Here is a 23,340-nt window from a genome sequence, read left to right on the forward strand (position 1 = left end):
AGCGGGATTAGACACATTTCCCTCCACTCTACTTCAGATTAAACCGCGGCTGAGCTTGATGAGCTATTGTTGTTTGTGCCGCTTTCAGACCCATGCTTCATTTTCCCTCACAAATACTCTACCTATACAAAGTGGAGGTGTGCGCTAACCTCATGCTTCTTTTTTCATTGTCCCACTGAGAAAATCCTGATTACTGATGAGTGTGTGTGTATGCATGTGTGTGGCTGTTTGTAGGTTAGTGAAAGATTGCTGTGGCTGTAGATAAGAGGATTAGGGTGGAATTAGTGTCATTCCTCTATCGCCGCGAGGAATAGATTCATATCGATTTTAATCAGGGATAGAGAGATCCACAAAACTGCAGAAACAAACAGACTGGGAGAGAGAGAGAGGGAGAGGGAGTGAAAGTGAGAGAGAGGAGAGCAGTGGATGGATGATTTGGAGGGAAGGCAGAAGATTCCTGGAGATCATCGAGCTGGGATGTTCAGCTGGAAACTTGGGAGCTGCAGAGATCTATGCTGCAGAGACACATGCATGTGAGAGAATACTTCAGGAACTTCCTCATGTATTTGTCCTGGTTGGAAATCTCACTGACGTCCTGGAGGTCTCTGGTTGAGGAAACGTCCAGCTGCTGTGGGATGTTTGACCAGCGTTAGTCAGCAGGACTGGCCAAGACCTGGAGGAGGGAGGTCGGGATGTTAGAGCTGTGTCTGCTTTGGCAGGGAAACCTGTGAAGAATGAAGGTGGACGCACTCACCTACCTGGTTCTGGCAGCAGTCAGCTTTGTCGCCATGGTGACTGGTGGCCGCAGTTCAAGCCGCAGGAAACACAAGGAGGTCTTCCTCGGGGAGAACAGCAAGTTCAAGTTTGGAGGGTGAGACAGACTCACTGTTAGATCTTTGTGTTCCTACTCAGGCAGTTTGAGCCAGTAGTGCAGATGAGATAAGAGCTGACTTATTGTTTGCGTCTTATTTTATTTTTGGGGGGACTTTAATGCAGATGTGTTGAATGTGCCGTCCTTCTGTTGGTGTTCAATTCAGTGCTTCAGATCTATTTATGCTTAAAAATGTCTTTGTTTACTTGATTCGTGTTGCAAAGTAATCCATATGATATTACTTCTGATCATGCAGAAAAACCAGAACACTAGAACAAATAAAGAGGCAAATAAAATAGTAAAAGGTAAAAAGTGTCTCTCACAGCTTCCACTAGTTCCAGGTGCATGGAGGAGTAGGGTTAAACACCTAAACACAACCCCTTAAACGTAGCCGTTCAGTTTAAGTTCAAGATTTGGTGCTATCTATGTTTTCTCAGTGATGGAGGGGGGGGGCCCGAAGCCACATGACCATAAGCCCAACCAATCAGTGCAGATGCTTTTTTGGCAGATATATGCAAAGGTCTCCAATTTGTGTTTTTGAGCTTGAAATTTTTGCCTTTTTTTTTACATCACAGATCACAGAAACTGTGACGATGTGAACTGGCTGAAGAGGTTTCTGTATCTACTGTTGTGTTGTATACACAACAGAACTAACTGCTAAAATATGGGCCCTGCACATGGTAGAAAAGGTCAGACTGAGGAGAGCTGTCATACGGTTTTAATGGTACTGAAAGGAAACCAGTTGCTGCTGGAATTAAACCATAAAGATCCATCTTTATGGTTTAACATCCTTTTATTAATCACTTATGAAATATGAGAGGCAGGATGATTGCCAGTCAGTCACATGGGTAACACACAGCGATAGGCAATCATTCAAACCTACGGCCAATGATAGAACTCCATGCATATCTTTGCACTGTGGGAGAACATGCAACCTCCTCACAGAAAGGCTTCAGCAGGCTTTCAGATTTGAACAAGGAGTCGTCTTCCTAAGAGACAACACTAACCACAAACATCTAAAAATGAATTACTTTTAGTCTGCGTGAACATAAATATTATATTACTGCCTGCTGCGCTGGCCTTTTGTGATGAGGGAGCAGCTGAAAATAGCTTATGTGGCTTTGTTTGAGTTTAAAATGCAGATTAAACCTCAGAGACTTTACATTTAGGCTGTGAAGCTTTAAAGTAAATATACTCTCCCCCACTGACATTGCTGAGTGATTCATTGATGCTTTTTGAATTCCTTTCACTGTTACAGCAACACAATTAGTTAAAGTTACTAGAGCTGACTGAGGAGCAGGAACCTGAAGTTTCTACAGCATCAGTTTAGGGAGAGCAGAGACCTTACAGGAAATTCTGTGGCTGTCAGGAAGCTGTGATTCACTTCTGAAGCACACGTCACAAAGAGGTTCCCATATGGGCTGCTGACTCTCACATCCCAGTTTTGCAGAAAAACCACAGAATCGGCTGCAAAGGAAATTTCACTTCTGTAGATTTCCTTTCATTTGCTTAAAATAAATGATAATGTGTAAAAGTGACATCAAGGTTCCCTGCCCTTCACAGCGTGGCAGGATTATTTTTAGTTTAAAAGTAAGTCTGCAGCACTTCACAGTTAAGTGGAAAAGCTGCTCTTTTTTTGCTTAGTCTGCTGTCTGCAGGAGCTCCAGTCCATGGAGGAATGACCACTGCAGGTTTAGCATATTGCAGATTTTGAAAGCCTGCACCTCAAACAGGTTTTGAATGGAAAAAAACAGCAACAGCAAGTTTTCCAGAATCGGTGAATGCAGCTTCTGTTCTGAGCAGCTCACGCCGTTTAATAAGCTTCTTCAGATTCCTGTAGGAGAACCAAATATTTAAACTGACTGAATGGACTTCACTTTGTCCAACCCAACATACATTTAACACTCTGATTTCTTTATCTCAGCCAAATTCAATATAAATATCTACTCAATATGTACAGTAGTTTGCAATCTGAAGTACAATTTGTGCATAAAAATGTTTCCAAAGCATGTGCAAGCACAGACACTTATAATAATATTAATGACTCTACATTTGATTCCATATAACACACTTAAAATAAACACATAAAGTCATGCAATAAAGCAGTGATAAAGAGTTTGACCCTTTGTCGTTTACCCCACCTGAGAGCTGATGTATGTGTTGCAACAGTGAGATAACAATATGACCTTGATCCATATATATAATACCATAACCCAGCCCTCACTGTTTGTACAGCAGGTAATCTCTGTGAAATTAAAGTGCAAAAACAGTCGAGTGAGTACACAGCAGAGCTGAAATTACTGCGATAAAACCAACTCGGCCTGTGATTGATGTTTTAGGGCACACTACAAATATATGTCGACATTTATTGTTATTTACAATAAATGTAAAGAACACATAAATGAAGGTTTGTAAATGTAGCACAGAACTGCACTGAACACTTTGCAGTAATGCAGCAAATAAGCCAGTTTCCCAACAGTGTTTATTTTAAATGGAGAAGATAAAATCCCTAAATTAGATTTGAATTAGTTGTGTTTGTGTGTCTGTGTGTGTGTTCAGTGTAGTATTACAGCGGCAGTTGTGGGTGAATCCTGCTGCTGACAGCAGCAGGCAGCCTGCCCTCATCTGTCGCACTGACCTGAGGTTTTGTGTGTTCATCGTGTCATCTATCTTTGTGAGGACCAAATATTTCCAGCAGTATTGGAAGTCGTGCTCACAACTTCTGCTTAAACTGTTTTGTTCATTTCAAGCTTCATATTTCATTCTTGGACTTTACAAGATTTGATTGGTATGAGCTACAGGAGGACGACCTGCAGGTGTTAAGATTTCACTGGGAGTGACCAGAAGGGACAAAATTAGAAAGGAGTAAATCAGAGGGACAGCTCAAGTTGAGCTGACAAACAAAGTCAGGCTATGTCCACACTAATACATTTTTGTTTGAAATTGCATCTTTTTCTCTCCGTTTTGACCTCCCGTCCACACTGAGACGGCGTTTTTGGTCAAGGAAAATGGAGCGTTTTGAAAACGCTTTCCAAAACGAATACATTTGAAAACGCCATTTTCACGTCGCAGTGTGGACAGCAAAAACGGAGACTTTTTGAAAACGATGACACATTTTAGTCATGTGATGCAGTCATGTGACCAATTAAAGTAAGATAGCGGAGGGCATTATAGCAGTTGTTTGGTTTGCGCTCAATTTTGACAGTCCTATTAAAGATTAATATCAGTTTGTACATGCTTCAGATAGCTTTTCTTGAAATTCTTCAATTCTCACTCGCTTTTGCAACTTTGTACTTTTGTGTTACTCGCAGCAACAACTCCACCTCATTGTTAGTCCATTTAAAAAACTCGGTGCTTTTTCTCAACATTTTGCCGCGACGTTTCAAAGAGCCGGAAAGTAAATAAGCAGCAGACAGAAATGAGGCAGGTCGAATCTTCTTGCGTTTCATGCATGCGCAGGACTGGAACGTAAGTGTTTTCAGACGTTTCAATGTGGACACACAACTCTGTGAAAACGACTGAAAATGATAGTATGGACGCGGAGCGTTTTCAGATATATACGCCGTTTTCAAATCTATCCGGGCTAGTGTGGACGTAGCCTCAGACAGGCAGGTGTTACAGCCCTCTGCAAACCCCAGCAACATTGCAAGAGTCTAGGTGTTGCCAAAGCTTAACTGGCTACATGTACACCTGACAAGGTGTGGAAAACAGCATGCCTGAGTTTGGGTTTTGAGAGGTGCCTTCATGCTCTTTGGGCTCTCATTTTGAGCTGAGGTTGTTAAATACTTTATTTATTAAATACTTATAAAATAAAACCAATTTTATTTTATAAGGTGTTAGTCTCAACATTGTTGGAAATGTTAAAAATGGAGCAGCTAAGAAGAAGAAGACCAGAGAGAAGATTCAAGGTTGTATTGAAGAAGGAGAAGCAGAAGGTTGGTGCGACAGAGGCAGATGATCCGCTGTGGCGACGTCTAAAAGGAGCAGGAGAAGAATAAATAAGAAAAGATTTTAAGACAAGTGGGAGCATTGTGTGTTGTTGAAAGCACCCGAAAGAAACTGAAACATAATTGGTGCATTTTTAAGATTACATACAGTGTCCCTAAAGCCAGTTTAAGTATCTGGGGGTTGGACCACTAAAGCCCCCATCTTCAACTGCTGCCCAATCCACAAAGCTTCTTTAAACTGGAAAGGATTCAGCTGAGATGGTTCCACATCTGATTAAGATGCCTCCTGAAAGCCTTCTAGGTGAGGTGTTTTGGGTGTGTCAAAATGGGAGAGGACCAGTGCAGACCCAGGACACAAAACAGAGATTATGTCTCTCTGCTTGCCTGGGAACGCCCCTCAGAAGAGTTGGAGGCAGTTCTTGCATCAGATGGGGCTTCTGCGCTAACACGGCAGAGATGTGCCTGAGATGACCACAATGAGGATACCCAGTCTCAATGAGCCCAACGCATCTGTGTGAAGTCTAGAAAAAAGTTTTAAAAAGTTGAAGCGTGAGCTTTGGGCTCATCTGCATCATTTATCAATATGCTAACTTCCTTGTTTGATAAGAACAGGCACAACTGTAATTGTATATATTTAACTAAATGTACTAAAACCACTGTGTAAATATATGAAAAGTACAATCCCTGTACTGAAAAGGTTATTTTTATTAAGGTGTAAGCATAACGAGAAGGGTTTTTTTTTTTTCAATTATTAAAAAGGAAATTATTATTTATCACTTTCATTCATGCTCATTATTAATATTCATGAATGCGTTTGTACCAGCATTTTCAACTTTAGCTGATTAAGAGTTCATTTCTAAGCTGTTTTCCTCCAGAAGGAGGTCAGAGGTTGAGCTCAGGTTTGGAGACAAAGTTAGAGAAGTGATGCTGGCATGGTTCGAACATGTGCAGAGGAGGGAGCGTGGATCCTGAACATGGAGAAAACAGGAGAAAACAGGAAGACTGCAGATAAGAGTCATGGATGTGATGAAGAAGGACATGCAAAGGGCTGCTGTGACAGAAGAGGATGATACTGGTAGGGTGAGATACCGTCTGTAAAGGAGAGCGGTAAAAGAACAAAGAAGATGAATGTCTTTCTGTGGTGGCTCTGTGACCTGTCGAGGGGATAATGCTCCAAATCAGCTGACTGTGATTGTTGGTTTTTAAAAACAAAATATCAGCAAGTAATTCATTTTTTTTTTTTATCACAAAAGTAAAATGGACTGCTTTTGTCGTTTTTTCAGTCACACACATCAGTGACCTTTGGATTTAGTATCATCCCTAAGGACATGTGAACCAGGAGAGGGACGAATCAAATCACCGTCCTGCTAAAATCCTCTAACCTGCTGCGTCTGCTAAACCACAGGGACACCCACTGTGGCAACTTCACAATGGAGGTTTTATCCAACCACATTTCAAATAATAAATAATTAAGTGATTTGAACACAAGAACTGTACTTTCAAAGGCCATTAACGAAAACTGAATTGTGTAGTTTTACAGAAAAGCAAAAGGAACTTTTAGGGGAGAAAAATTTGTGTCAGTCAGAATTTTCAGTATCTGAATGCACTTCCTCCTCCAGCCTCTAAAATGTCAGGATTTTAGAGTTTAATGTCTAAAACAAGAACTTTTTATTTTATTTGAGCAACAATTTTTTAAAAAGCCAACATCCAGTCTTGACTGTTAGTTGATTAAATTAGCTTCAGGCTTGAGATTAGCGCTACATTAGGTTTGTTCTGGCTGGATTTTGGAGTGTTAGTCAAGGTTAATTTAAAGGATTATGGAAATGGGATTTGGCTGAAATTATTTTTTTAACCTCACAATAACAGAGGAATGAATGTGTGTTTGTGTGTCTGCGTGTCCATGTGTGGTATCATTTATGTGTGTCAAGGTGTGTGACTTTTAAAGAGGCTTTTCATCCACGAGCGGAGAAGATCTCAAACAGCTTTAATCGCTTTTACCACTGCATGTTCACCTTTGCACCGCACATCTGTGCATGTGATTACCACGTCCACACACACACGCATGCAATTCTGCATGTATTACAACTGAAAGTCAGTTATGCTTGAGCTATAATTACACTTTATGCATCCTAAACGTCGTCTCTCTGGGGCTCCCCTGTTTGAATGTCGGTCCTACGTAGCAGTTCACAGTATCGCCTGCACGATGACTTTGTTCTTTGTCATTTGCGGACAGTTTCAACCAAAAACACTCGACACCATTGACAAGCTGCTACATAACAACCTTGCAGAGTTCCTACAAGGTTGTGTGTGAAGATTCATTGTTCACTGCTTTCTCAAAAATCTGGTTAAAAGCTCTTTAAACATTTTAGCCACATATTACAGACAGCATCTGTCTCAATCCACACGATAAATCCAGAAGCTTTTGAAGTCCCCTGATATCAACAAAGCCTCACAACAACCTCATGATGAAGGTCATAAGTTGCATAAAACAAGAAAATCTTATTATATATTATCTACAGTTTGATTAGATTCAGACTTCAGGCTTCATAAGCTTTCTAAGTGTGTGCTTATGTATGTGCGTGGTGTATATAATACCTCAGAAATTTCTTTTTTGTTTGTTTGTTTTGTAAATATTTAAAGGCGTTTATCTAATTGTGTGGTACTTCGCGTGTCTCTTTTAAGCACATCTGTTTTGGATTGTTTGTATGTTTACATGTAAACATCATTTTCTCCTTGTGGTAGATTTGTGTCCTTTTTCTTGTGTGTCTCTCTGTGGTCATTTGGGTTGTTTGTGGGTTCCTATGTTGTGGTCTGGTTTAGCTGATTTGTTTAGCGTTGTGATTTCTTTGTGGTTGTTTCTTTTTTCGTTCGTTTGATTAGTTTGTGTGTTGACATCATCTTGTTTCTCTTTTGTAGAAATTTTCCATTGCGTTGTAGTATTGTGTGGTGTCACATGTGCCTCTGTGCTCTGTGCCTGGGGTTATTTAGCCTTACCAAATCGAGCATTAGTTCAGGCAGGCCACAAAGTCAAACTCACCTGCAGTCCAGGCCAATGTCACTCTGATCTCAAGGCTATGCATCTAAATGCAAATTCTCACGTAGATTGTGTTGTTTAAGCTGCTTTAGCCTGCCCGTATCTGCCCTGTGTCTTTCAATCTGCAAACCACTTTGCAACCCAGCTGCTCTGAACTAATCCATGTCTGCGGGAGATGAAAGAGTAGGAAACATCATTTTCAAGCACACACAGAGCACATATACAAAATGTATCCATTTAACACTGTAGATTGAATGTTCCCAACATCCTCTTTGTTGCATCCAAGCAGCAGCCTGCAGAGTCAGTTCCTCAAAGTGAGCCAATCCCCTCAGGCGGCCATGTAAATACAAGGTCAGTGCTTACAGTAGAAATAAAACTGTTTACAGCTTGATTGAAACAGTTCCGGTGTCACAGCTGTTGTTACTGAGTCCTGCTCTGTTCTGCTCTCTCCTCATCCTGCTGTCCTCGTACAACTGAACCACACTGATAAATACACATTTCTGCAGGTGGAAGTAACGATCCCTTAGTGGACCGGGCTCAATTATATGAGTATTAGTGTTGATGTAGCAGCTGTAGAGGTTTTGTTTGTCCATGCAGTCTTAGCATGTTTACATGATAAACAATAGGTTTTTATTGTAAACTTTAATTTGATTATCACAGTCCGGTTCCATGCTCGATGGCTTAAATGGTGTTTTGAAAGTAGCCTAGGGTGAGTCCAGACAAAACAAGCTGTGAGTGTCTTCAATTTTTATATATTATTTTATGTATTATTAGATTCTTTTTTACCATAATGCTATTCATATTATAATATGTGTAGTTTAGTATTAGAGTATGTTGTAGTTTAAATTATAAACTACTCTACACTCTTTTTATACTACCGACACTTTATTCACCTTTCAGTCACTTTAATTTTAAAACTGTGTAATTTTAAAACTGTATATTCTGTGTATTTATTATCTCACTCTTATTGCCTGTTCTTATTATCCTTATATTCAGTGTTATGCTGCTCTGTTTTATGTTAATTGCCCCTTGGGGATAAAGAAAGTCTTTCTGATTCTGATTCTAATATTATAATAATAACAAATAAATTCAAATAATACTGAAACTAATAATAAAAAGAGTTTTAAACAATAAAAACAAAATTGAAATGATAAACCTCACTTTGGAAACTAAACTGAACCCTGTTGTTTTTGCCATGTACTGTAAACATTTTAAGCCTTTTATATTATAATGTGTGTTATAATTGTATGGAGGATTAGTCCTGACTTCTCCGCGAAGGCCGAGGAAGCCACCTCTAATGGTCCATGCAGCTGAAAATGCTCATTATCTGTGTTTGACTATTGACTCTCAGCAGCTGTGTTTATCAGGCCTGCAGTCACATCGAGGTTGTTTTGGAACATAATAAAATGCTTTGTGTTTTAGTTAGATGGGGAATATGTGCGAACATGTGTGCGTGTGCACGTGTGTTATTTGTTCATGGAGCCCGGCCACGCCTTTGATTAAGGTTTTGGTTTTAGCAGGGCTAGAGAGAACTGCATGATGGGAAGAACAAAGAGTAGGAAGAAAACTACAAATTGCATTTTTTTTTCTAATCAAAATGTACAGCTAATTCAATGACATAACGAATCACTCAACATGTTGTGTGTCTATGCGGGTGTGTGTGTATTTATGTCTCTGTGTGTGTTCTTTCTGCAGACGTATTGACTACAAGCTGAAGAGACAGGACAGCACCAAAACATTACTAATAAAAAGTGAACAACTGCTGAGGATTGAAGAGCACGACTTCGCCATGAGACCAGGCTTCGGAGGTCAGGGTCTCACACACACACACACACACACACACACACACACAGCCAAAGAGACAAAGGCACTCCTCATTTCATCTCTGATCCCTGATGATTTAATCCGTTCCCTCACACATCGCCTAACAGAGAAAAATCACTCCTCGCTCGCTGTGGTTTGATGTGATGATGGCCATTGGATCACACAAACAACGGATGTGATAAAAAGAAAATATTACCCCAGCGCTGACCCAGATATCACCATTGTGCAGCAACACCAGCATCCGTGTGTGTTTGTGTGTGAGAGCATTTGAAATACAGTAGGACTCAATGTGCTCTCTCAGATGCAACTGTGCATGTGTCTGTGTGTGTTTCCAGAACATAATGAGTGTGTGTAGATGTGTGAGTCGCGGGGGTTCGAATGCATTAATCTGGATTATATTCCAGGTCTGGAGCAGATGGAGGGGTGGGCAACAAAGTGACGTCTGCAATGAAAATCATCGCTATCAAACACACGACAATGCATTTAGCCACACACAGATGGTTCATGTGATTCCATGATATGGATTAAAATATTAATGTATGAACTTGGAACTCTTAATGTAATCTGTATTGTATGTATATTAGTGCCTCTGTGTGTTTGCATTAAGGGATTAATGTACTGATGGTTATTATGCAAAAGCAGATTTGGTGTTCAGCTCGAGAAACGCAGTTCTGTGATTTTCATTGTTGACTTTTTAGGATTTTGTCAAATTTAGATTTGAGAGAATTTACTGAAGGTGCACCTTTTTATTTCATCATCATCTTTTACTACCTTTGAGTGACCTTTTTAAAAAAGACACATAAAAAACTGCACTTCCTTGAATGTCCACTTAAGGCTGCTGCCAAAAGCGAGTCAGTGCCCATCGACTCCCATATTAAAATGTCCAACATTAGAGGAGAAATAAACATGTTTACAGCCTGCTACAAGAAAGGTTTACATTTAGGTTTAAAGTGTGGATTGGGCTTTGAATAATTTTTATATAGTAATTTTCCTTTCTGCTCTTTTTAGTCTTTTTTTTTTAACTTGATAAATATTATAGTTTGTTATAAGGTTATTTTACTAATAGAGACCCTCCAGGATGTCTGTGCCTCAGATTTGGATTTTATTAGTTAGTTACTCAGCACTATCAGAATCAGAATCAGAATACTTTATTGATCCCTAGGGGAAATTATTTTTCGTTACAGTGCTCCATTATAAACAAACATTAACAAAGACAGACAATACACTAACTAAGAATAGCACAATATATACAGGCATATATATATACATAAAGTCACTTATTAATAAATAGCTAAAAAAGAAACATGTGTAGCTGTTGCAGTAAACAGTGTGTTAAGTGGATGAGTTGTACAGGGAGATGGCCACAGGCAGGAATGATTTCCTGTGTTGTTCAGTGGTGCTTTTCGGTAATCTCAGTCTCTCACTGAACGCGCTCCTGTGACTGACCAGCATGTCATGGAGTGGGTGGGAGGTGTTATCCAACATTGTCTTTATCTTGGACAACATCCGCCTCTCCGACACCACCTTGAGGGAGTCCAGCTCCATCCCCACAACATTACTGGCCTTATGGATCAGTTTATCGAGTCTGTTGGCATCTGCGACCCATGTCGGGTGTCGCGTGACCCGTGTCGTAATGAGCCGTGTCTGCACTGTATCCTTGCAATATACAGCAAGGACTGTTTCCAAGTGGCCACTGGTTTGATTTAATCCAAACCATATAAACAAACTCATTGATGATGAAGCCAAGCATGTGAGCTCTTAGAGCTGGTCGCGAGCAAGATAAATGTGGAGGCAGAAACGCATCAGGAAGCAATTTTGCTGGAACATCTTTGTGAAACTGAATATGCTGATCATCAAGAATGAGATTTTCACATTGGATTGATCAAGGCCTTGTTTAACAACAAGTGGGGAAAGACAGTGGGTTTACTGACACAGAGAAGGTTCATGGATGTAGTGAGGGAGGACATGCAGAGGACTGCTGTGACAGAGGAAGATGCCGGCGACAGGGTGAGACCGAGACACAGGGGGCCCTGTAGTGACCCCTAAATGAGCAGCCAAAGGAAGAAGCAAAGAGGACAGTATTGATTTTGTGTATATGAACAAAAAAATCATCTTTGAGGCCACGAAAATAAAATCAAGAATAATATCGTTACTGCCACCTTCTGATGAAACACATCCAACATGGAAACATTTTATTTTTAAACAAGAAAAAGTATTTTCTTAAAAATAAACTATTGAAAAAAGTTTTAAGTCATGAGCATCATAGTGTCAGTGCTGACTTTTCTATCTTTAGTCATCAGCAGTGGGAAATGCGTTTTTTCATGACTGGACTTCTGGCTGGTTGACATTTTTAATACATAAATACTAAGATGGGACAAAGCCCTCTGCTATGGATGTTTGCATGTGTTTTGTCAGGATGGTGATTACTCATCATTTAGATAAACTCTCTGTGTGGAACAAAAGCTTTAGTTGATTTATTAGCGCTGGCTTTCACACCGTGCCCGTCGTTGTCTGAACTTGTCTTCAGACTAAAGGCAGAATTAAAAGAAACCTCTGCTGACAGCTGTTTGAAGCCAAGGTTCAAACTGCGGTCTCCACCCAATCCTGAAAGGTTTGTTAGAGATTTTTAACGTCATTATTTGCACAAAAGGCTGCGCAGAGTGAAAATCTAAACACAGGTCTTTTTGACGTTTTAAGGACAATGCAGGCATTTTTCTGCTGGTGACAGTTTCTTCCTTTAATTCTTCCACTGATCATTTTGTTCTTTTTATTCTTGCTCTAAACTTTACTCATCTTCACTCTGAAGCTTTTACTTTGAATATTTCCTGTGGGTTTATTTCATAGATAATCACAGTTTTTGTGAAGTTATTTTCTCAATTTAGGACTTTAACCGAAAGCTAAATAATTTAAAACAACAAAAAGTAAATGTAACCATAAATCTACAAAATGAACCGTGCTTCTAGCACACTCTTTCACACACACACAGCCTGCTTGCTGCTTTCATATGTTCCTCTATATGCCTGGTCTGCCGGCGTCTTTGTGGTCCTGCCTGCCATTCAGGGTGGGAACAGCAAAAGCACCACTGTCTGCCCCATGACCCTGCAGCATTTCCACAGACTATAATTTTATACAGAGGGAAATATCAGCATTTTTCTCCCTCAGATAAGCCTATAGCTTCTGTGTGTGTGTGTGTGTGTGTGTGTGTGTGTGTGTGTGTGTGTGTGTGTGTAAGGCTTGAGAAGTTGAAGAGCCAAAACCATCCCCTCCTCAGATTCCTCGAAGGGCAGACCAAACTCCAGAAATACTCCTTACGACATTTCTCGATACCTCTTGCTCATGTTTAGAACTTTTACTGTTTCTAAATCAAGGTCAACCTTTAAAGGATGTCTATAAACTTAAACTTGTCCCCATAAACTTCGCACGTGACGCGTGTTCCAAATAACACATCATGTTGCCAGATGCTTGCGATTTACTATCAGGGCTCGGATTATGCTGGTATCCAGCCAAGTGGTGCTATACTTTGGCTGCATCTTCCCGCTCTGTGCGCTCACTTGGACGCAGTGTCAGGTACAAACCTGACATTTTACTGGCAGATTCATTGCTGCCATCATAACCACACCTCGGAGCATAAAACAAAAGAAAAGGTTTGATTGCAGGTGCATCCAAAATATTTGATGACTTCTCAAACAAAGTGTGGCTGCTGCTGATTGTGAAAGCTCATTTAAATAGTTTTCTACTTGTTTTCTACTTCTACAGCGTGGAAGTGTTCCAATACTTAATGATGATATGAGCTGAAATGGGATACAGCAGGTTGGTCATATCAAATTTCCTTATATCACAGCCACATTGTATTGTTGTGCGGCTGTTCATTAATACAGTAATCGGTAATCCCAAAAACTTATATGGTCACACTGTACAGGACCACAGCAGGACTTTTGTAACTTTATAGTTCATATTTCCTTTAGTTTTCATTTAAATTTAATTCTGTCTGCCTCTGTCGCGATCCAGAATCTGATAAATTATTCAGACCAGCTTTGTTTTTCTGCTGTAAATATAATGAAACCTTTGACTCTTAGGTGCCTGTTTCACATTTTCTGCTGCCTCTTTTGCTTCTGCCTCAGGAGAATATCTATCCTTAATCCTCCTTACAAAGCTCTGATTATCTCTGTATTTGCACAACAACAACAAAAAGTCAAAGTGTGGCCATCACCTGACAGCATATTTGAGCGGAGACAAGGAATTCAGAGGGAAAATGCACCCTATCTGTACAGCGAGGTTTCCCTAAAAGTCAGCTGTGATTTAGAGCACATACACTGAGAATGTGCATAAAGACAGAAAACCTGTTTTCAAAGCCTTTTGCTGTAAATTCTGCAAATGTCTTAAAGTGTTTCGGACAAAGATGCAGCATTACACATGGTTAGGCTTCGGCAGTATGGATTCTGTAGTCTGACGCTCATGTTGTCTGAAAGCTGCCTAGAGATTCACCTCTTAATCCCTGTCCACCTCTCACCTTCCCCCTCGTATGATTGGTGCCGATGGAGAGTCAAATGAGAACACACATGCGGCGATGAGGCTCCAGAGAAACATCCTGCCACCTTAAAGCTGCATTATGCCGCTTATGACTGCATGGATTGATCCATCTGCAGCACTGTGTTTGGGGATTAGGGCGACTCGTTCTGAAATGCTGAACACACAAACATTATGGGACAAAAAGCTGGCCGTTAAAGCTGCACCAGGCAAGGTTTTCGTGTGTTAAGCAAAATCTGGAGCAAATCACTAACCGAGAATATCATAACGCTACTCGAATAAAAGTCCAGAGCGAGATTTAGCAGCCAGCAGGACAATGAAAGGAGACAGCAGAAGTGAGGTGGAAGTTTGCTGCCATTAAAGGTCACCTGTGGAAGTATTCTGTTTTTAAAGGTGAGGTAAAGAAGCAGAAGAACACACAAGAGACGTTTGCTGATTGTTCAGGCTGATATCACCTAAAACCACCAAAGCACTGATAGCATCACAGATTCTCAGTGTTGCTAAAACAAGCTCAACGGAGACTTAAGAAGATGTTTTCTCCCTCTTTCCTTGTAGCAGAGCTAATCACACGAGCTGATAAGAAAAAGAAACAAAAAATATGTTATGCAGGTCAGTGTGACAACAAGCAGCGTCCTGCATGAAGCCACCGAGGGAGTGGCAGGGTCATGGTCCTGGGTCTTTTGATCCAGCGCTTTGTGTTTTTTATTATTATAATCTTGTGTTCTAGTTTGCTCGTGTTGTGTACTGTGGTTTAGACTTTTTAGTTCTTTGAGTTTGGTTCTGTGTTCCCTCTGTTTAGTCTCTGTACCATGTCTCTGTGCATTTCCTGTTTTATTGTGAAGGCCCGTGTCTCATGTGAGTGTATTCTGTTTGCTTCTTTGTCTCGTCTTCCCCAATCAGTCCCAGCTGTGTTGCCACCTGTTCCTCGTTCCCTCTTGTGCCTGCCTGTGTATTTATACTGTGTGTCATCTTGTTCTCGTCTGTGTTAGTTCCCTGCGTCATTTCCTTGCATCCTCCTGTGTTGCCTTCCCATTTTTCCCTGCATCTCTGTGTAAAGGTATCAAGTCTGTGTTTTGTTAGCTTACCCAGTATAGGTTGTCTTAGGTTCTGCACATCCCATCATCTCTGCTGTTTGTATCTTAACTGCAACAACAAAGCTCACTCATATCAGAAGCCGCCTGCATCCTGGGTCCTTATTAAAACTCACACGGCTTGTCCTGCTGGCTGTGACAGGCAGAAAACCCGCCTGAGGCTGAAAAACAGTTCAATCCCAATCAGCAGCCTTTCATTTTCAGCCATGTCGCCTAAAACATTTACTGGTACTCTTTGTTGAAACCAAATCTGAACACAAAACAGATCTTAAACACGGTAAATTTTACGTCCTCCTTTGTGCATGTTATCTCGATTACTAAAACAAAAGTGTTATTCCCTCCATTACACCTGTACTGGTGATGACACAGGTGGCTGTACTGCTAGCTGCATGCTAAACCTATCTTCTGCTAAATAAGTCACTGACTTCTTGAAGTTGGAGCCTTTTGGAACATTTTAGAATATATCAGATAAATGAAACAGCTTGTGTGGTTATTTGTACCTGGAAGGTAAGACTGAGCAAAAACTGTGCAAAATGTGAGCAAATCTGATCTCCTGAAAGTGTGGTGGTGAGTACCACTCACCAAAACTGCATGTGGATTTTTTAATTCATCACTTTTCAGGTCTTCACCCATATAGAGTTATGCCCTTTGGTAATGTTTCTGCCACTTTGCAGCGTCTGAAGGTTTCAGACAGGTGGCCGGCTGGTTTCAGGTCTGGCAGGATGTGCAGCATAACTGGTGGTCCAGGAAGAATCTCCAGCATCTTGTTTGATACAGTTGAAGAAGCCAGTATCATGGTTAGCACTAATTAGCAGATATTTGTGTCTGAACTCACACAGTCTGTAAACGTGTATTGCTATCCAAGCTTGGCAACCTTAGCTGATAATTTACATGCAATCACAAGGTAATGACCGGCAGCAGCTTCCAGAAAAGTCAGTGCCAAAGTGCTAAAAACTGCAGTTTAGACTCATGTCACAAACAGGTGAACAAATGAGCAGTATGGCAGTCTTGCAGCAACAAAGTCTCATTAAGGGACAGCAGTCAAGACAAACAGTCAAGCCTATTTGCACACAGCTGACCAGAACCTATCCAAATATGCATACCAGCTGAAAAAGCCTAATGTGCTCAGCATACAACATAGTCAAGTACCTTTCGCATCAAGGGCAGCACTTTACTGCTTAATGATCGCATTAAAAATGCTTGTCGGCAGCTCAAATAAGCCAGAACTTGACCTTGGTGTGCAGTTTTAACATTCTGGCACTCAGAGGTTTAGAGGATACATTTCCTCATAAACAGCATTGAAGAAATTGTTCAAAGGTGTGAGTCTGTTCTACGTCACGGTGAACCATAACCATGTTTTTAATTACAAATTATCAGATGAGAGAAAATTTATGTCATTAATGTGTCATTTGTTGCTTTATTTAAAGAAAAATGTATTTCAGATTTTTTTTTTACTTATTTATATCTTCTTAAGTTACAAACAGGCATCGCAGGGTGCTGTAAACACCCCCACTTCACACACAGGTTTCAAGGCCTGAAACCAAACGGAGAGGTTGAAGCATGCACTTACCTATGAGCTGCAGGTATTAAACTGCAGCTCATAGGTAAGTGCATTGTGATGTTAAATTACATCACAATTCACTTCTGATTTTGAACTTCTCATTTTTTATACAGTATTGTTACAATAGTTCTTCGGAGCTGATATCAAACAATAAGCCAGGGTTTAGGCTATAAATTTGGGTTGAAGCTCCTTTGCATGGCACAAAAATGGAGAATCAGTGGTGGCCTCGTTTTGCACGTCTGCCTCATGTACTCTGACTGGGTGTGATGTGGGAAAAGGAAAGCAGTAATGAGGCAGGAGAGGGAGAGCGAGTGACCTTCTGTTGCAGGTTTTTCCTCCTGACAGCAGTCGTTGTCGGGGCTACGCTACAATCTTTGGTCTCCACTGGTTTTATTGAGTCACACAGGGACAAAGCCAGTCTGTGGCAGGAGCTTTATGGACCTGGCTGTGAGATGAACTTACTAAATAAAGTGTTCATTGAGCTGCCACCATGAAAACATCAGGGCCAAATTAACACGATTCTCCAGACATGGCAGAGTAAAGCTTTTTTTTTTTTTGCTTTTTTTTTACATGCTGTCCTTGATGGTAAAAACAGGCATGTAACCTGGTTAACCACAACCAGACGAGGGTCAGAGAAAAACCCAAACCACTGTGTGTATGTGGGAATGTGCAAGAGAGAGTTTGTGTGTTTCTGTGTTTGTGCATACTCAACTAGTGATGGCATTTGTACCATCGCTATCTCTGCAACGAAAGAGCATCGTCGGATGAACTCTTCCTGAACACTGATGACTCATGTCTCCCACTGTGATGTTACCCGTTGGTTTACTAAGTTAGATTCAATTTAGCAAATTTCCAATCTCAAAGGAAAAACACAGCCTGGGTTACTGTCCAAAAAGAACATCATGTTGTGTTATGTAAAGTTTTAAAATCTAATGACTCAGACCTCGTTCTCCTATGAAGGTGGTGCACAGCTGGCTCCACTCAGCAGTCCTTCAGCCCTGCAGTATAAAAGCTGGGGGAGAGGAGAGAGCTCTGTTTAAAGGTGGCTCCTCCTAGAGAAACATGTGTGCCAACCTTGTGAGCTGTTAGTAACAGTCACCTCCTGCCAGCACTTTAGCTTTTTGCTGTTCCACCCCCTCATGGCCTGGCTCTTTTTGGGGAGGATGTAACAGCTGTTTCTCACAGATACCTGGTGCAGTTTTAGTTTGAAAATTCTTGGTTAAAATAGGAATTTTTGGAAGCAGTGACACAGATTCTGTCTGATTCGCAGTAACAAAAAAAGCGTCAAAACCAAATATTTGAACTGGACCTTTTGTGTTTTTATATTTTTTGTGGTCATTACAATAACTGTTCTGCAAGGTCTGTCAGTCTGCACTCAGAGAAAGTAACTTACTGTGTTTTAGTGGTACAAGGCTTGTCACCAGCACAGTATCCTTTAAGGCAGTGGTGTCCAAACCCAGGCCTCGAGGGCCAGTGTCCTGCAGGTTTTAGACGTGTCCTTGATCCATCACAGCTAATTTAAATGTCATTGGGGGGTCATAGATAGACAGAGAGCTGGATGGCATGTGTATGGAGGTTTGGTCCCACTCCTGAAATTCAGATAAATTATCTCCAAAAAATATGGCCTTAGTTTCAAGGTCTGAATAGTGACATCATTATTGTAACACTGCATTTGTTTTTGCATTTTTGGCAACTAGGGAGCAAAACCTGAAGACTTCTGATCTCACATATCTGTGTGAAAATGGCCCCAACCTCGATAAACACCCCTCTAAGTTTGAGTTTGACGTCCGTCATTCATTTCCGGTCAAACTGAATAAAACACTGAAGTTCATTAACTGTATTCTAAGTGTCAGAAAGAAAGGCTGTCCAGGATATGCTCATTGACTTAATATGTGAACATGAGGATTCGCAGGTAGCCACTGCAGTCTTAAGTTTGCTGCTATTAAATATGTGTCATTGCTATGAAAACATGTCAGGCAAAACTGCAATATGATGGGAATTTCTAAGACCACCTTTTTAACCACTCTCTGCTTCCAGGCTATATAAAAGGTCATTGATATATAGTTATACGAATGTAAGTATGGCAGGACTTTGCTAAAACAATAATGCCGATGATAGTCTTCTTCATTTTAAAACTCTACTACTGTATATGTAGCTTGACTCATACTGAGGCCTTTAAATCATGAATTATAGAGCCTTATTCATGTCAAGAAAACACTACCCACACAAACATTTCACCCACTCCAGACAGTGCAATAGCAGAAATGGAAAGTTCACATATTTTGAGTAGTTTTGCATTGAAAACAGCTGTTTTCTATACCGTAACCTAGATGTCCTAAGACATTCCCATTTAATCCAAATTTAGCCCAGATTAAATAAAGACAACTAAGAATGGCAACACACGCTAACAGGCTGAAAGAGTGGTCGGAGCTGGTTTTCCTTCTGTGCATTCTCCTCGTTGTTAACCTTTTAACATTACCTCCAAATGAATGGAAACATTTTTCTCCAGCAGGACGGCAGTGAAATCATTGTTGTTGCTTGTGGTCGGCGCAGGAATGAGCTGTTTTGTCTGCAGGTCGCAGCTGTTGATATATCCTAAAATTAACAGTATAGAATTCCAAAGGAGAGCACGGCTACTAGGCACTGTTATGGGATAGACAAACTTCTTTCCTAAACTTTGTCAGGTCATGATTGCTTTGTGGAGCAAACAGTGAGTGAGTAACCATAATTTAAGTGGTGTTTTTTATGATTATTGGTAGGTCGCAGAGCCCTCCAGCTATGTGTGTTCTGCTTGTTTATGTGCATTCAGCCTTTTTAGGAGCCGTTAAACAATCTGCTGATGAGGAAGATGGGGTGGGGCGGGAGAGATGAAGACAGATGTCGATGGCTGCACAGGTGAGTTGGTGCCAAAAACAAAGGATGTCACAACACAAAATGAGGTTTCCAGGTCAGGACGGGTGATTGGATTAAAGCAATAAACGAGAAGTGACTGATCCTGATATGCTGTTAAATTATTATCGGTTTTACTCCAAAATCTGATATATTTATTCCGGTTTTTATTCTATCCCATCTCACTGTAGGACATCAAACAGACACTAATATTTTTTTCAGGCAGGCTTCCGGTGCTGTTAAAAAAGCCTCAGTGCCTTAAACATATCAGTACTGGGCCCACTTTAAAAATAGTATTTTTATTGTTATCACAGGATAGTTTTCTATTCTTTTTTTTCCTTTAACTGGGAAGGCATGTGGATTTCTATGAGCTGTGTTTCTGTTTGCACTCCACTGTGTGTATTATGTGTTTCACTAAGTGAGAAACTCATAAAAAATTTTCAGTCGACAAATTAGATCCGAGATTCCTGGAACGTCTGTTGGTGTGTTGGTGTTGTATGACAGTATGGTCCAGCCTTGCAATAACTGCATGGATTCGTCCAACTTTATTGCTTAGAATTCTTTGTTGACAGTTATATTACATTTGTCTTTATTGCAATTTGATAATGTCAATTAAAGCTGCAAGCAGCGATTAAAGGGCCCTTGCACCTTGGTGAATGCAAACATAGGTGTGTTGCAGTCGAGGCATTTCATGCATTCATGTGGATGTTTTACACCCTGGATTCTGACTGACAGCAGCACAAACTAGTTCCTTATCACTTCCTGTGCGCACTATCTGGCATTCAGGAACCACTAATCATATGTATGTCATTGGTGGAACGCACAATAAAAATTTCAAATACATGAGATTGTGTTTATTGCCAAATGTTGTTTTTCTTTTGCCTCCCAGTGGTGATACAACTGTGGCACCTAGATGTCTCCAATCTGAGGCTTCTATCAAAAATGTTCAGTCTGTCCTAAACTTGACAATCTACCTTTGAATTATGAGATTATTTGTGCTGTGGCAAATGATAGAAATACAACTTGCTGGCAAAAACATGCTTCAACAAAATCACAGCTCATATTCATCTGATTAAATCTGTGGGTGGAGTTTGTGTCCTGGGTTTGTGAGTTTGTGCCTGAAAACACAGCAAAACTGTCCTGGGTGTTGATTCAAACCCAGGACTTTCACAGCCTTTCTGTGGGGAGTTTGCATGTTCTTCCTTTGCTTCCTCACACGGATCAAAGACATGCCTCTTAGATTCCTTAGAGTGTGTGTGTGTGTGTGTGTGTGTGTGCTTGCGTGCATGTTTGTGTTTTGATGCAGGAGACTGCAGGAAGTGCCAGTGTTTTGCGAGGCTAGTTAAATGTCGCCAGATGGTGTCTGTTGGTGTCCATACACCATTATATGCCATATACTCGACAACTCATCCATGCACCACATTACATCACTGACACAGGCATGCACATATTATTACTATTGTGGTAAACACTTGGTTGTCCCTATTCAGCTGGTTTTGTGACTCTCTTCTTTGTTGCAGCCAACAGGCTGGTTGTAACTTGACTGTTGATGGTGTAAGTAGCTTGGAAAGAAAAGCGTCTGGACTTCTTTAATTTTCTTGAAGACTCTTCACCTCTCATCCGAGAAGCTTCTTCAGTTCTAAGAGCAAATGGTGGAGAGTCCCAGATTTTAAGCCCTTTGGGAGTGTCCCCCAAGGGAGTCATGGACCGCTATTGATCCTCTTTCTAATCACACGAGCCAAGGTGTGAAAACAGGTGTAGGTAACAACCAGCCAGGGTTTCGGGTCAGCTCATTGTGAAACCTAGCTCCACACTATCATGTGATTTCCTGAGGTCAGATGGCCTAGGATGTTAGTGGGTGTTAAGGCGTCTGGGAAGGGATCTCAAAACTGGATTATAGATGGCAGACAGTTGGTGTCGTAAACCACCGCCTCTGTTCAAAGATGGTTGCTCACAGTGGACATAAATGGCTTATTTCACTCCTCTTTCAAACCATCTGTCCTCTCTGTCCAAAATGTGAACATTGGCATCCTCAAAAGAGTGACCTTTGTCCTTTACATGCAGGTGGCTCTTCTATGTTGTTCCATGCGTTTATGAAGTGGCTGTTTGGTATCTCCAATGTAGAGATCCGAGCATTCCTCACTACACTGTACCACACACACTACGTTGTGATTAGATAGAGGATCAATAGAGGGTCCATGACCCCCTTGGGGACACTCCCATAAGCCTTAAAAATCTGGGACTCTCCACCATTTGCTCTTACTACTGAAGAAGCTTCTCAGATGAGAGGTGAAACATTTTTAAGAAAATTAAAGAAGTCTTTCCAAGCTCCTTAGACTACAACAAAACTGGATGACTGAGAACCTTCACTGACATGTTTGGCTGTTGATGGTTGTTAACCCTGGAATACACTGATGAGGGTCCAGGGTGTGTCTTATCCAGTGACAGCTGGGATAGGCTCCAGCAAACCTGAAAACACCCTGAAATTAAATGGGTGGTGCTTTAGAATCATTCTGTCACACCCACTTGCGAAACCCATGAAATATGACCCATGTGCCAAGTCTATCTAAGTTTATGACTTTTTACAGTTTCCGCCATTCACACCCCCCACCCCCACTCACACACAGAATTGTGACACCCATAAAATATGTGCAGAGCTTGAGCTGCACAGTTCTGACTGTCTGAGTTTCTTTACTAGCGCTGATAAATAATTTATGAGTTAATGGCATTAAAATGAAATACTTTCCATGCCTTTGCTTTAGGTGCGCCCATCCCCGTAGGCATTGATGTGCAGGTGGAGAGCATCGACAGCATCTCAGAGGTCAACATGGTGAGGATTTTTTAATGGCATGTCACAGAGGAAAGGACCCAAATGCAAGATGTCACAATAAAAGTCCAAAAATCAAAAATAGGAAAGACAAGAAATAGCAAGATCCATACATGAAAGGTAGGATTGTGAAGGAAGGCGAATAAAAACATCTAGATAACCTGATTTAGGAAAGTGGCAAATAAATCCAATAGAGAAAAAAGGAAGTGAGAGGAGAACTGAACACAGGAGATACTAATTGGACCAGTAATCAGAAAGGGAGTGTGACTAACAGGAATGAAGGAAGGTCACAAGCAAATAATCATAAAAGAGGCTGCCTAAATATATTCCTGAAAATGTTGGTTAAATGTCTTAATACAATAGTTTTTACACTGTAAAATAAATAAACAGATTAGTAGATTAAATAAACTATTAGGGTGTTTAACAGAGGTTTGCAGAATCAGGGCCAAACAGCTGGCGCTGTTCTCAAAAAGGCCTCCAACCATTTGTGTCAAATACTGACTGTAGCCTGTGGCCCAGATATGGCCTAAAAAGAATCCAGTCAGACCTGCTGGACTGCTTTGTACACAAAGAGGGCTTAAATTATGAACTTTTCACTGTATTTTAGATCAACAGGCTTTATGCTGCCAACAGTGGCTCAATAATTTACACATTTACTAAACAGGCAAACACTTCCTGCTTTTGTCTCCCTCTGGGGTTGCATCAGGAGGGCCATCCAGGATAAAAAAAATATATATATATATCTGCCAAATTAATCACATAGATCTAA

General features: G+C 40.8%; 1 protein-coding gene across 1 annotated transcript in view; it reads left to right on the forward strand.

Moving 5' to 3' along the window:
* Nucleotides 1-308: 308 nt before the first annotated feature.
* The window catches only part of LOC134634038 (gamma-aminobutyric acid receptor subunit rho-3-like), a 30,007-nt gene continuing 6,975 nt past the window's right edge, over nt 309-23,340 (forward strand). Inside the window, exons 1-3 of the mRNA XM_063483069.1 lie at nt 309-871; nt 9,548-9,660; nt 22,507-22,574. Coding sequence (XP_063339139.1) covers nt 735-871; nt 9,548-9,660; nt 22,507-22,574 — 318 coding nt within the window. The 5' untranslated portion in view covers nt 309-734. The remainder of the gene's footprint in view (nt 872-9,547; nt 9,661-22,506; nt 22,575-23,340) is intronic.

Source organism: Pelmatolapia mariae, linkage group LG9 (assembly GCF_036321145.2).
Source record: "Pelmatolapia mariae isolate MD_Pm_ZW linkage group LG9, Pm_UMD_F_2, whole genome shotgun sequence".
Lineage (NCBI taxonomy): Eukaryota > Metazoa > Chordata > Actinopteri > Cichliformes > Cichlidae > Pelmatolapia > Pelmatolapia mariae.